We start from the raw sequence: 15,570 nt of genomic DNA, 5'->3' as shown, positions 1-15,570 counted from the left end.
GTGGGACGTGAGTTTGTGAGCGGAAAGGGTGGGCAGGGGGGGATAGGAAGTGGGGAGAGGTGACGGGAGCTCATTAGGAGGTATCAGCCTCTTGTTGCAGCCTACGGCAGGGTCTTGCGCAGAGTGCATCAGGCGGGAAGCAGGATTATGAAGCTGACAACATTGTAGAGGCTGCTGGTAGCTTGGAAAGCCTTGCTGAACAATCCCTTCTTAACCCACCTGCTGCCAACACAGATAGGCTCCACCGTGCTTATCTCTTGAAGCTCTGGAGAATGTGTTATTGTTTGATTTCCTCCAGCTTTTTTATCACATTTTATAAATATATATTTAAAGAATGACCAAGGAGCTATAACTTGTGCATTGTCGGCGAAAGTCTATACATTTTCCCATACGCAAAGATTTTATGTTTGTTTTTGAATGGTCAATATTTGCTTGTTCATTTGTAATCAACCTTTAAATTGACCTTCATTTTTATTTCTACTTGTTGGACACACTGTTTAGTATATACTATGAATGCACCACTGCACTGGTTTACAGAGGAGAACAAGAGGGAATCAAGTGACTACATTTGCTCTGTGATTGCTCATACTCAACATACTCTCAAATTTCATGCAAATTCATCGAAATCACTTATATCAGGGGTTGGTCCCCCTCCTTATCTAAATATGCTTACAAATGAAGTGAATTATATTAATGGTGTTCCGTGCACGTCGCCTTTGTTTTGTCAATATTATGTTGGATGTGTTTTGTACCCATAAATAACATCCATTTCCTTCCAAGCCTCGCCCCAGTTTTATAATGCACTTCTTGGCCAGTCATGGGACTGTAGAGAGATAGAATGTGTCCTGCCACACACCAGCCTCTCATTCATCAAAATGTTAAACTAAGAAGAGAATAGAGTCAATGAAAACTAAGAAGAGAATAGAGCCAATGCTGTAAACGTAGGATCTTTCTTTCCGATCATTCTAGAGTATGATGTTAAAGAGCTAGTATGTGGTTTAAAAGCTCCATTGGAACTGTTTGTAAAAAGTTTTGTACTAACAATAATTTTTGTTAGGTTATATCAAATGATATGTCCCGCGATCTTCCCAACCCTATGGTAGTCCATTGTAACCAATCAACAAGCATAGTTTATAAATGAGAACTGATGCTCTAAGAAGATGAAAGTACAATTTCTCTGGGTAACGTCCTGCTCTTTTCACTGCCCTATTATTGAAGACTTTTAGCCCGGAACTAGTTTTGAGTTGACATTGCCATTGGTGCAGCTTTTAGAATTGTTGCTTCTGCTGTTTGCATGCAACAGGTTTTTATTTATGCATACTCTTTTATTTTGTTCCATTTTGTATTGATTGTGGAATGAATGAACATAATTCAGTGTTTGAATCAATTTAAAGTGGACTTGTCAGATAAATGGGCAATTTAAAGGGAACATATTGCGAAGAAAAAAAAATGACAAACAGAGGTTATCGCAAGCTAAAATCATGTGTTAAAGCAACCAGTAGATGCAGAGGTAAATTCATATGCATAGCTTGACTCTTGTAAATCCTGAAAATGCTGGACATTACTCCTACCTCCCAAGCCTTTTTGTTTAATTTAATGGGCAGCCCCAATGACCAGTTGGTAAATGTGCAGATTTATATGATCAGGCTTAATGACAATGTGCATATGACTTTGGCTGCCTGTATCTTTGGATCTAGTGATCGCTTTGACTTGGTTTTTACTGAAAGTTACCTATACTTTTGCTGTTTGAGCACACCAAAATGTTCCTAAATCCGACTCAATTGAAAAGGCACTAGTAGAAGCAGTGGTGAATGTTTAAGGGCCATGCAGGGTCACCTCCGCTAGTCAGACTGACTTAAAAATACAAAAGCTGAGCAGTTATGTTTCTAACTCCCATTAGGAAAATGACAGCTAGGATCAGTCCCACTTGCAGTGGCTCCCAGTTGCTTTACATAGGCCCTGTAATAAAAGATAAAAAAAAGTATACAAGTTAAACTTACCTTTTTTCATCTTGGATTCATAGGGGTTGATTTACTAAAGCCAAATAGGCTGCTGACTTTGCAAGGGAATTTGTACTTTGCAGGGGAAGTTACCCCATAGTTTATTGAATGAGGTGAAGATCCTCCAACTTCCATCACCCAATCATGTGCAAGCAAAATACACAGGGTTATTCACAAGAGGGTGAAGAGTTTGGAGAAGGTAGGAGAAGTGAAAAATCTAGGACAACATAGCTGAACTTGGAGAATTGTTCACTTATCCTACCTTCTCCAAACCCTTCACCCTTTTGTGAATAACCCTGACAGTTTTTTCTTTCCTTGCACATGATTGGCTATTCAAAGGGAAAAATAATCACATTCACCAACCTAAGGGAAACCCTGCAAAGTGCAAATTCCCTTGCAAAGTTTACAGCCTATTTGCCTTTAGTAAATCAACCCCATAGTATGCAGTCTATATCCGTAAGTGGAAGTGTTATGTAAATTGTTGAACATTAAGGCCCCGTTCACATGGGGGCGGTTCGGCCGCACAGATCCGCCGACCTGAACGATTCCATACATTGCTGTGTGGACCGTTCATGCGACCGCGCGACTCTGTGCGATCGGAACCGCCCCCGCCCAAATTGCTCCCTGACCCTTTTTTGACCAGCTGATCCATACAGGTGCGGGTTACATACAGCTTTCAATGGAACCGCACTGTTCAATGTGGTTTGGGGCGTTTTTAATTGCGTTTCAGCGCTGAAACGCAATTAAAAACTCCCCAAACCTCCCTTTTGAAATCAACGCGGAAACCCTCGCTGATCCACAACCGCCCTGGTGTGAATGGGGCCTAAGGCATGCATTGCCCTGATATACTTAAACCTAAACTGGGATTAGCACAATATTAACCAGTAGCATGGCATTCATATTTGGCTGTATGGCTTTCTATATGAGAGATTGGCCTAGAGAGCCCTGTGTAAATGTGTGTTGGACATGATCAGTCCCAGCCACAGAAGCCAGCAATTAAGTTTTAGTACTGCGTGCCTGGCAGTTATACAAGCCAGTAATAACTCTATTTGTGCATGCTCGCGCTTACACATCCCATAAGGATACATTGCAGTCTCCCCTCCTCCCTTGAATCTATGTGCTGAAGGTAACATTAATCTCCGTTTGTCCTCTGGACCAGTCTTCCCCTCTGCGATCCGTGAGATTAAACACACACAGAACTGGTAATCACCTCATAAACTGCTTACAAACCAGCAATATTTACATAATACAGTGTACTTTGGCAGCGCTGAGAGAGGATCACACCCAAGGGGGATTAAAGTGTTGGGCACTGTCTATACCCCCCCTTTTCCTCCTATTAGTCTAGATGTGGGCACAATTGGCCTGAGCATTATTTAAAAGAAAGATGTGTGTGGATGCACATTTTAAAAAGCAGGTGTGTGATTGGGGTGGGGTGAGAAAAGAAAGAGATCATATCGAGCCATTAAAGTTACTTTATCCCCCAGAAATCTGTAGCCAGACTAACCAAAAAAGACGTTGATGTGGAGACAGCCTGATCCAATTACTACGGGGGTCTTAGGAGCAGATAAGCCCTTTTGCAGTCACACTGCTGGGGGCAGCTGGCCATGGTGCTGGAGGGATTCTGTGTGCAAAATGGTGGGGGCTCAGCAGGCGGATAGGTGATTTAAAGGGCACTGTCTGACCGTGGTGTAGCTCACAAGGTCCATGTTCAGGGGGCCTGAGAACAGTTCTGTACTTAGTCCAGTTAATCTGCATCCCACTCTTTCCATGCAGACCATGTGCTGTGTGTTGCCGAGGCAGAGATGGGGGTCTCAGATCAAGTGAGTAACTCTGTGTCTTGAGATGGGTGTATTGTTAGCCTTTTATGTTTTGTTTATGTTTTAAATATTTCTTTTAACATTCATCAGCCAGGTAGTTATGGGCGGCAGACCCTAGTGCTCTTAGAATTTGATGACCTTATATGGTCATTTCAGCAAAAGCTTTTCCGCCTGCTCTCTCAACCACCACGCAGTGCTTTTAGAGCCTGAAACATATTCCTTTTACTATAAATGATTGCTTTTAACATATGGCAGATATTTAAGATTTTTGTATTTTTTGGTAATTATTCTTTACTCAAAAGCTTTCAGCAACTTTTGAATGCCATATATATCTATTTGGCTGGAAGAATAATTATTTCCCCCAATGCTACTGATTTTGTTGTGAAGAATTTCTCCTTTTTTGTTTGCTCGCTGCCTATATCAAGTTTTCAAGTTTTTCAGTACCTCAAAGTGATTTTGTCATCACTGTATTTAATTAACTGACAGACCTGTGATGGAAGCAGCCATACTCAAAGCCCCCCCCCCATGCCCACCAACATACTAGTTGTAGGGCAGTGAAAGCTTCACCACTGCGAACTAGGGTGAGGGTCCGAGAAGAGACTGCGGCTGGAGGCTTCTGGGGTGAGGGAGGGAACTGTGGTGAGAACTTTCCATTAAATATGAGAATGTATTTTTATAATAATGGATCACACTACAAGTGGTTCTCTTATGTTTATACTATAAAAGGCAGCGAGACTGATCTAGCTTTGCAGATGTAAGACTAATCTATGTTCTACATATCTGAGCCAGCGTTTAACAATCACGTTCTTCCACAACTATCAACTTGCTGCTCTGTGCATCCTCAGCTCACTTATCCATTCTAGTAGAAGATTGTTGAGCATTTTACCATAAACAATTGGTGGCTAGAAAAGAATTCAAGACTTTACACTACGAAGGGGATGAGAGGCTCTTCCCTGCGCCCCTTTCCATGAAATATTAGCTGTGTAATTATTGGAAGGGGAATGATTCTCCTTGTCATGCTTGATAACCCCACAGAAATAATAATGATTTAGCACTCTCAGTCCAGTGATCTCAGAGCAATAGGCAGAAGTTGTTCCTTGCCAGTTTTAATTGGTGCTCATTAAATTTACTTCCCATCTTCAACCATGCTGGGATTATGAGGTTTGCACTGCGCACATGTGGCAGGGAGGAGCCTTAAATGACAGGAGATACCGTTACATTGTGTCAGCATATGCCTATTATTTAATGAGGTGTAACAACGTTTCAATCTAACACGCCGTGTATGTTTTCATAGAAGTGGCTATGGGACACATTATTTTGTTGTACATATACTATTTTTATTATATAAATATATAAGCTAGGGCTGTGTTTCTGCCAGTTTTTTGTTACAACCTCTGGTTAACTTGCTGTTATTTTGGCAAAATTACACATGAAAATATTCACTTCTGCATCCTGCTACATTTTATATAAATGAAAAATACATTGTGGTACATCTCAGCATACTATATCAAGTCGAAGGCTTATTAAAAAATCCTCATTTATTGCCTTGCTATTTTTTTGTGATTTTCTATCTTGCATTGAGGGTAAACGATAAATTTAGGCAGCAGATTATCCTGTTAGTAATACATTTATTTGAGTAATGTATAAATTAGTAGCATAATTAGCAGTGTTTTGCAGAAGGTGATGTCCCAGCCACATCAGGTCCTGCCATAGTGAAGCTTACAGACTAATTGCTCTGCTGAAGTTGTACTATCACTGTAACGATCTTAGGCTCCTTAGTTGGACTGTCTCTGCTTTACAATGAATGCTGACCAAGGCATTTTCTTGGATTGTGATCCATTCACAAACTTTTCCATGTGGAAACTGGAGCATTATATACAATTTGAGTCTTTATGATTGATTACTGGAAGAGCTTAGGTATCCTAGGCTTGTTTCTAGCCCAAGCAGAAACAAGCTAATGTAGGATTATCATTTTTTTTAGATAGGTTGAGGAAAATGGAGCAGAAACTCAAACAAACACAAGTGAAAACATACACAATCTACACATCCAGTAACAGATTACCAAGTGTTTAGCATGTGCCTTTCAAAGATTGCTAATGATTTGTTTCTGCCTGCTGTAGTGGTGCTCTAGGTTTGATGTGAAAGTAGCCTTTTGTAGTTTTTTGCTAGAGTGGGAAAGAGATAGAACCTGTAGGATTTCGGTCTGAGAGCCCATTGGGGAGAACCACCCTCACTACTTGTAGTAGTAAATGCAGTCACAAAAAGTGAGGGAAATCTAACATTTTTGGGTTGTCACTGGAACAATAGTAGAGGGTATATTTTCAAAAGGGGATACCTGTTATGATGACAACTGTCTAAGATAGCATTTGCTCTCACTTTGGGAAGGAAATCACTTACTTTCTACCTTTTAGATTGATTACCATCTTGTCTTGAATTGTATTGTGCTTGTAAAGTCTTCCTTATATTGAAAAGCGCTGCGCAAACTGTTGGCGCTATATAAATCCTGTATAATAATAATAATATCCTTTGGACAGGAAGTGAGGGGAAATCTCCCCACGGGGGATTCCGTCCCTAGTCTTGCCACAGTTCTGTTTAATTTGGATTAAATTGATTGATGTTAAATCTAAAATGAATAATTTTATGTATGAACCATGGGTCATGTAGTTTGGCAATTGTTGGGGGATGCTTTTATGAAATATCCATAACATGTACCCCATGCACAAATTTGGGCTTTATATTCTACCAGCTTTTGTTCTTTGATTAGTTGACTAGCTTGTAGAGGACAACTATGTACAACACAAGACTGTCTACTGTTTCTGAAACAAACATGCCACACTTTTTCCCTTTTATTATAGTACTGGTATACACGCTAAACATTCAGTCATATGAACATATGTTTCCTTTATGGAATAAAACAAGACAATGATTCTTGGTATTATTTTCTTTTATTGCAGCCGTGAGAGCGACCTATCCAGCATCATCACCAGCCTTCATCAGAGCCACCAACTCGTAATGCCCGAGAACCAGAGTAAGAGAAGCAGTCATCATCTTAGCTTTACATCAGCAGGTAAGGATTCCCTTGCCCTTGGACCTTTACCTATGACCTCTTCCTTACGCCAAAGCTCTTGCATTTAGTATTTGTAAAGAAAACTGTCAATGTTACTGAAATCAGTCAATCAGATTTCAGTTATCACATTTCTAGTGCATGTCAAGTGTTAAAGAATGCATGAACTGTGGAAATTGTTCCCAAAAAAGAAAAGCAGAGGGAAAAGGACTAGTCACCAGCATTGTCAGGTCTCTCTGCAGCTGATCTTTATTTACTGATTTATCATGTCATGTGTCTCTTTGTGGAGTTGGCCATACTGATAAAGGAACATGGCTTTGTTTCTTCATATCAGAGCTGCTGGAGAGGTGGAGAAGGCAGATTTGCTGAATGAACGAAGCAGGAAGATCATTGCTGCAGGTCCTCAGGTACAACTCCCTCTCCAGCAAGGAGAACAGTGAGCAGCACAGTAGTGACACCACCACATCTCACTCCAAATCTCTTGAGACTAGCAGTCAGAGACAGCAGTGCCTCTCAAACAGCAGTCATACAGTTATGAGGTTGTAGACCCAATACCTTTGCACTGTTACATCAGTGCTATTTCTATAGGAGGAATTTAAACAGAAGGTAAATGATTCAGAGTACTATTTGGACACAATTTACATTTCTACATGTTCCCTACAACAGAAAATCTTATCGTCTTCAGTTCAGTTCCACTTTCAGTGTGCTAGTTTGTAACTATGTTAGCAAATTATTTTATTAATTTAATTAACTCCAAACATAATATATTGTGGAAAACCACAAGGAAGTAAGTGTCCAATGTTCTTCCTAAAAGTTCAGATGCTTTTCATTTGTGACTATCAGCGGATTAGGGCCATATGCTGCAGCCTGATATGATGCGAGGCATAATTCTGTAGTGGTAGTGATTAACTAAGCGGAATCTAATGCAGTAAAAAGTGGGTACAGTCGGAAAAGGTCTTATGCTTTGAAGTCTTCCTTTTGACCATAGACAGCAAGATTATCATAGATCAAGATGCCATGATAATTCTTGTAGTGCAATGTTACGATTTACCTGGCTTGGGGTGGTGCACAATCTGTTACCTATGGGGGAAAGGCCAAAATAATCTCTTGGGATGGGAGTACAGTACTATGTAGGGTTATAGATAAGAAAAGGGTAGACAATATAAGCATAGAAGGATGACAGGACAGTGTAATACTTACTCACTAGCAGTATATAGGTAGTGAAACAAAGTTTATCTAAGACCAAAGTATTTTTGTAAATTTTGGACAGAGTAGTGAATGTTCAAACCTCCTGTCAGGTTTATTACCAACTGTGTCTCATTGGGGAGACTTTCCTTATTTATTGTCCTATAGACACACCAGGAAATTAGAGATAATCTCTCTAAAGTGAGGGAAATCCCCTCCTAGACAGTTGTCATTGGAACATGTATTCCCATTGCAAGGTCCGCTCGTAGAAAATTGTTATTGGAACATGTATCACCATTGGAAGATCCTCTCCGAGATAGTTGTTATTGGAACACGCATCTCCATTGGGAGATATCTATTAAACATTACTTTGGGTTACTGTGGACCTTAGTCAGATCTTGTGATGTCATTGTGTAAAACTGTATTATGTAGAAGGTGTTCTGAACAAAGTCATCAGGATAATGGGATGCGAACTATAGCTGATTATTGTGTAAAGCTAATGTCTACATGCTCTGTGGGTAGACACATGCACCTTAAGTCTTTTCGGCTCTTGATGGAAGCCACTGTATTCCCAGGGCCAGGGTCAGATCTTCCTTTGTTTTAACGTGAACCCCACTTTGCAAGATCTCACATCCCTATCTGGTGTCAAGGCAGCTTGACCTAATTTAAACTGCTGAGGCTGCAGCTTCTGTGTGATAGATTGATGTAATTAATACACAGACTGACTCAATATTAACCGTTCCGTCCACCTCCCAGTAGAAGCCACTTCAGGTGCTGCACACTACTGCTGAAATGTATCTGTGCATTTGTCAACACAGCTCGATGTCCAGTGGAAATGGTAGAGTAGGATATAAAAATGATGGTTTTAGAATGGATGTTATTGCAATTCATGCCTTTAAATTCCAGCCTTTATCTACAGCCTATATGGTTTTAAAACATTTCTGATAAAGCCAGCATTCATCTATAAGAAAAATATATTTATTAAAAACAAAAAACACTAAAGCTTAACTGCAGCTTTTCGAAAAAAAAGTAAATATATTTAGAAACCTATGGTTTTGTTTGGTATTGGCTTAGCTAAATACTGTATATTAGTCTAAGTCAGGGATAGGCAAACTCCAGCCCTCCAGCTGTGGTGCGACTACAAATCCCATTAGGCATTGCAAGACTCTGATGGCCACAGGCATGACTCCCAGTGCCAAATGCATGATGGGATTGGTAGTTTCTACCACATCTGGAGGGCTGGAGTTTGCTTAACTCTGGTCTTACACTTAACATTGAGAATCAGTATACCGCTTCACATCTTTCTGTCCAGGAATCCCACTTGACATGGCTTTTGTTAACCTTAAAGTAAACCTGTGCTTAGATGTATCAGTCCCTCTTTTGTGGCCCAGCTGGTATCAGAGTAGGGGTTAAAATAGAAATACGTCAAGCCATGCTGCCAATATAACACCTCTCTCTAACCATTAACATGACTGACAATTGACCCTACATTGACCACCATCTTGCCACTTAACTTGTCCATACATTTGACACATAACCTCCCCTTACATTTAACTTAGCCCTGAACATTAACACTTAACCTGACCTTACCACGTAACCCAATCCTACTCCTAACCTTAAAGCTGAATTCTAGGAAAACAATACACAGATGAAATACATATAAGGGAGCTGTTTTACCAGCCAAACGATTTGTATTTCTGTTCATCAAGTCCTGAAATGTGCACAGCTCTGCTATAAGCACAGCCCTGTCTTTCAAGGTAGAGTACCAAATTTTTCTCTGCTGCAATTCAATAACACTCAAAAAGAAAAGCTGCAGATGGATAAATTCATCCTTCTGCCACTCTGCTCTCTTCTCCTATGAGACCGTAGTCCTTGCATTGCAGCACAATTGATTGCCTGCTTGTGCTGCTTCTTCCTTACCCAGCTTGAGTTCTGCTGCACAGTGGATTGCAAGAGGCTGATATCAGATCACATTCAGATACTTACACCACTTCACTTTAAAAATACATTAAGCCCTCCCATTCCCCCTTAGACAAATCCAGCTGGCCTCCACGCTTCTCTATCAAACTTCAACAACATGCGGTGACATACTTGGGTATACACCTCTCTTCCAAAGCCACGGAGCTATACCACCTAAACTTCCATCCGCTAATTCACAAGATCACCCAGGAGCTTCACTCTTGGCGTGATCTTCCCCTCTCGCTACTGGGTAGATGTCAGCTAATCAAGATGATCAGCTTTGCACGCCTATTATACCCTATGCAGACCATCCCTGTCTTACTTAAGCATAAAGATGTTCGCACGCTACATACGGCCTTCTCCAAATTCATATGGAGGGGAAAACGCCCACGTATAGCTCTGCGGAGACTCCAACTCCCCTCGAAATCATTGGGAGCTAATATACCAGATGTACGGATGTATAACCTAGCGTGCTTATTCAGACATGTTAGAGACTGGATTAACGACACCTCATTTTTCACTAACTCGGACCTGGAGAAGAGTCTAGTATACCCTTGGTCCCTATCAGGTATCTTACACACGCCTATCAGATCCCTACCGCCAGCCATAAAAAATAATATTCTTTTACGCGACACTATTATTTATGCGTTCTGTATGTATGCAGAAGTTTGTTTTTTTTCCAATAAAAATTACATGCTAAAAAAAAAAAAAAATACATTAAGGATGTACATATTAATGAATACAGTGCTGTATTCATTTGTGTCTTGTCTGCCCGGACATAAACCTAACTCTGAGTGAACCCCTCACCTTTTTACCTATCCTCAATATTTCAGCTTACTAATCTGTAACCAAACCATGGGACATGCTTCACGCAAACATGACCTAAACCTAAGACAATATATTTCTAACCATAACCTAACATCAACGTAACCCTAAATATTTGGATACTAACCTTATTGTTGTTTAAGAGTGTCCTATGCCAACTCCTTACAGTCCATGCATTGAGGTTCTATAGCATTATATCTCAACTGAAAAAAAGGGACTGTTGCTGGAAAATAAGATAATTATTTCTCAATGCAATATACTATATGTATATATTTTTGTATAGTCATATGGAAACCATTCAAAATTGCAGTGTTGAGCACTGTTCTAGTCTTCCACTTTCTTTGTTCATAGCCAGCACTGGTAGTGTATAGGTTAACATGCAGGCATGGTTCAGATACTGACAGTATAGATGTGGGAGTTCAAGCATGCTCTGCATTTTATTTTTCCTTTCCTAATATCGGTTCTCTCTGGATTGCTTCACAAAGTCGCACAGAGGTCTTAAACCCAGATATCCGTGTGACATTACATTAGGGCTGTACGGAGCGGGCATAAAAGCTGTGAGTTTTTAGTGGGGGAAGGGAGCAAGGCTAGAGGGAAGCAGGAGAAGCAGCACAAGCTGATAACATCTAATTGCTATATTGATCTGTCTTGGAGCCAGCATGAGAGCCGGAGGGTGATTGAGATGTGTATCCCCTTCCTATTCAGATGCCATGGACTGGCTGATATTATTCATTTTACCTCCGACACAGCTATAAAAGAACAAAGAGCCAAACTGCTGATGCTCCTCAACGGTTCTGCAGAGCTTACACTTTATTGGAATGGCTCTGATTGCAGGATCTTAAACATGTCATGAGAAAAGCAAATGGGCTGCCACTCTGATTCAAAATGCTAAGACACTGACTCAGAACAAGTATGCATATATAAAAGGTTCTGCCTTCACTGGCTTCATACTTGTTCAATTTGTCAGGTCAAAAAGATTCTGAAGACTGCTAGTTAAACTTAAACTAGCATTGGAGGTTTAAATGTGACTAGTAATGCACCAAACAGAGAGCGGGAGAAAGAAATACATGGCCCAGATATTAGGAAGTATTCACCCACCCAGTGAATTCATGGCACTGCTCCTCCTCCAATCAGAGAACACCTAGTATGTATTTATAAAATGACTAGTCTCTCACTGAATGGCTGCTGTGCCGAGTGAGCGACCCTTTCTGTTTTAACAGCAAAGGGGAAGTCACTTTGTTCAGCAGTGCAGGACCTGGAAGATCGCTGTAAACCACTGTAGTAGAGCCAGATTCTACAGTGTTTTACAGGATTCCTGTGGCCCTTCCAGGTATAAAATATACACTTACATTGGGCCAAGCTGTAGCTGTTAAGCTTTAATGAAACAACCCCTCTTGCCCTCCTAGTAGACCTAGTGCAGTATTGAGCTTCAGTCAATAAGAATACAACTAGTGCTGGGCTTTCCTATTAGACAGCATTGCACACCTGAAAACATGGAAGTATCAAGGAGGGTTTTTTTTCTTCTGACTTAGGGCTCTTTCAGGACAGACTATAGCAAAAGTAATAGAACCAAAGATAACAAAATGGTATAGGTACAAGACTGGTGTATGGTATTTAGGGATGTTCAGATACCAGTGCTGATACTTGGCATTTTCACGAGAACTACCAGGGTTGCAGCGGTTCCAGCTGGGACCTAGCTCGGGTGCTCCACCACTGTCCTGAAATCATTAGTCTGTATTGTATTAGAAGAACTGTCACATGACAATAAACAAAAATGTATCAGTACTTGTATCTGTGAGTACTTGGGCAAGTATCAGTAATTGTACTTGCAAAAATGGTATCGGTGCTCCCTTATATTTATTTATTTTTTAAAAAATCATACATTAAAACGGATGCACAAATCCCAGGAGCTCCGTGTGCTGCTTACAAATGACAGCTGCCTCCTAACTTTTGGGTTCTTCCTCTAGTCTAGTCTTGGAGATGGAAAAGTACTTGTACTTGTACCGAGTACAGTACTTGGAGTCTGAACACCCCTAGTGTGTATATCAGCTAAAACTGCAGTTCCCAATGAAGTATCCCAATATATTTCCGTTTGACTTACAAGCCTTAGTTCTAAGTTAAAAGTTACTATCTTAAATGAATTACATCTGCCAAAATGTGTGTCTATCATACGAAATATGTTTATAAGTTATAGTCCATAACACAAGCGTGTGCCACAGGTGGGGCCCTGGAAACTATTTTTGGAGCTATATTATCAGCTATATCATTGATTCCACTGGATTTTAGTGGAGGCTTTATATTTTTGGGATTCCGGAATTATGACAAATTTGGACCCTGAGTATTTGCACACTGATTTCGCACTGTTTCTTACAAAAGATTGTGGACTTCTGTCATAGACAGCAAAAGAAAGATAAGGCAGTTGGTCCCTAATAGGACTTAAGCATCTGTGACTATAGATAATACCTAGATGGCTTTAATTCAGGATTTGGTTGACGTCCTTTATTACCTTCTAGGGTACAGGATTATAATAACTACCTTTTATAATGGATATGGTGTGACTTCTTGTACGCTCTGGGCGATAATAGTGGCTCATCACGTAAGAGGTTGGCCAGTTTCATAAATATGTGCGTTCAGTATGCTTCAGTGTGCGTTCTATATATGCTTATATAGATACAGTATATTAATATAAAGCTTATAATAAAGAAATACAAAGTTTTACAGGCCTAGAGTAAATATAAAGGCACGTCTATTTTGTAAGAGTGTACACCTACACCTATATATATATGGCTTAGCAGTTTGGTCTTTAGATTCATTAAAGATGTTTTCCATTGTCCATTTGTTGATAATCACTGTTGATTGGCGGACACCTCCCCACTCTGAAACCTACCAATTGCATGTTAGCTGAGGCTGCAACCTGTCTTAGGAAATCTGTTGCTTTTCAGTATGGGATGTGGGTGGGTTACAGAGATTGGCCTGCATTAGGCCGAATAAAGTCAAGCAACTCCAAGTGGTGCTGCCCTTGGAGCTATTTAGCAGCCTTGTTACAATGGATGATCCATGAAACCTCTGCCAAGTGGAAAACATAACAAAATTGAAGACCAAACTGCTGTTTTGTTTTATATAAAAGAGTGTAAAAGTTGTGTTCTTGTTTTTTTTAGTGAATAATACATTCAACATTGATGTTATAATTAGAAAGCTAATGGTAGATGTTGATGGGTTATATTACTCCAGGACTGATGGGCTGGAGACTCCACCAGAAAGATCTTTGTTCTATTATTTGTTCAGAGCTTGAAATATAAGAGTATTATATTATTATGACTATGTAAAAGACTTAATGACTCTCAAACAAGCTTGTTTAACAACGATACAAAATGCCCACAAGTCACCGATATCAGTAAATTGGGCGGAATCAGAAGATGTTATATCAATCTTCACCTACTGGACTGTATTGTAAAGGTTTGAAATGCATACTCTCAAAAACTCATCTTATCTAATGCTGGATGATTGGAATATGTATGAACAGTGCTGTTAATGTTGGGGTTTCTAGAGCATGTCATCTTCTCTATCTACGTGAAAGTACCAATGCTGTATGAACCTGGAGTGTAGCAGAAAGCCCTCACATGTCCAACTGGATCCATTGAAACTTCTTTCACTGCAAACTGTATCAAGCTAGTCTACACTGATGTTTTTGCAGTCTTAATGATTCAGTAAGTCAATTGCAAACAGTTGTATATCTAACCAGTGTGTCATTTCTCATCTCATATCCTAAATAAACCTTTTCAAGTCATATTTTATATGAATAATAAGACCAGGATGTGACTATCAATAGAAATTCTATAGTTCCTACAGTTTGGGTTGTATCATGGGCTTTGTGTTCAGCTCCATTCACTGCTTGGAATTTAGAGCCCAAGTGACAGCACTGTGCTCCACCTCGTTAACCAGATGTAGAATTGGTTGGAAGTGGGCTCGTCTGGCATTATTTGTGTTCTGACAAGAAGTTAGCTTTTCTAATTAGTTCTTCAAACTTCTACACATTTGTATGCTTCCAGCCTGAAGTAGGCTGAGCATTTCTTCTGCTTCCCTCTGTGCTGAGGATGTAGTAGATAACACCAGGGAAAAGTTGTGTGAGCAGTTTGCCTGTTATCTTTAGGAAGGATGAGATTAGCAGGTGATAAGACTCTAGGTGCAGTGCTGGCTGGAGCTCAGAGGTTTTATCTGGAGAGAGAGGGATGAGCTGAGCACACGGCTCACTTTAATCTTAATTGGAGAAGACATACAAAGGGATGAGGCAGCCCAGGCTTCCTGACAAAGGCAGGCCAGAAAGCTGCAGGTTTGCACATTAAACACAGATTTAGAAGATTCTTTAAGCGGCTCCAGGTGTCTCTGTAAACAAGCACAATCCTGGCCATCCACTTTAGCTAATTTGCCCAGCCCAGAGTGGAGAGAGATGGACATTGCACCTGCCCTCCTCTGATAACACATGTCCTCTTTCTTATGGCTCTGTGTTTGCACAGACCTGTCTCTTTAACCACGGCTCCATTGCTGCCCGCACTGAGGAACTCGTGCCACTCTGGTAATGTCCTGTAAATGATGTTACTGATGCATAGGTTAGCTATGATTGTTTGATTGCTGTGGTCTTGTATATGTACATATCAATATATAATATACATAAATATATGAGATGAACTTGTTTAATATATATAATCGCATATATATATAT

The 15,570-nt window shown here is 40.2% G+C and overlaps 1 protein-coding gene across 6 annotated transcripts in view; it reads left to right on the top strand.

Moving 5' to 3' along the window:
• Nucleotides 1-15,570, top strand: part of SAMD11 (sterile alpha motif domain containing 11) — a 162,812-nt gene that overhangs the window by 92,741 nt on the left and 54,501 nt on the right. For all 6 annotated transcript variants that reach the window (XR_001941295.1, XM_018557513.1, XM_018557512.1 and 3 more), the window contains exon 5: nucleotides 6,772-6,884. Coding sequence is in view for 5 of the 6 variants with exons in the window: in XM_018557513.1 (XP_018413015.1) it covers nucleotides 6,772-6,884 (113 nt within the window). In the remaining variant the exon portion in view is untranslated. The remainder of the gene's footprint in view (nucleotides 1-6,771; nucleotides 6,885-15,570) is intronic.

Source organism: Nanorana parkeri, unplaced genomic scaffold (genome assembly GCF_000935625.1).
Source record: "Nanorana parkeri isolate BGI_ZX_2015 unplaced genomic scaffold, ASM93562v1 scaffold287, whole genome shotgun sequence".
NCBI lineage: Eukaryota > Metazoa > Chordata > Amphibia > Anura > Dicroglossidae > Nanorana > Nanorana parkeri.
The sequence above is the reverse complement of the archived record's forward strand: the minus strand, read 5'-3'. Positions and strand labels throughout refer to the sequence as shown.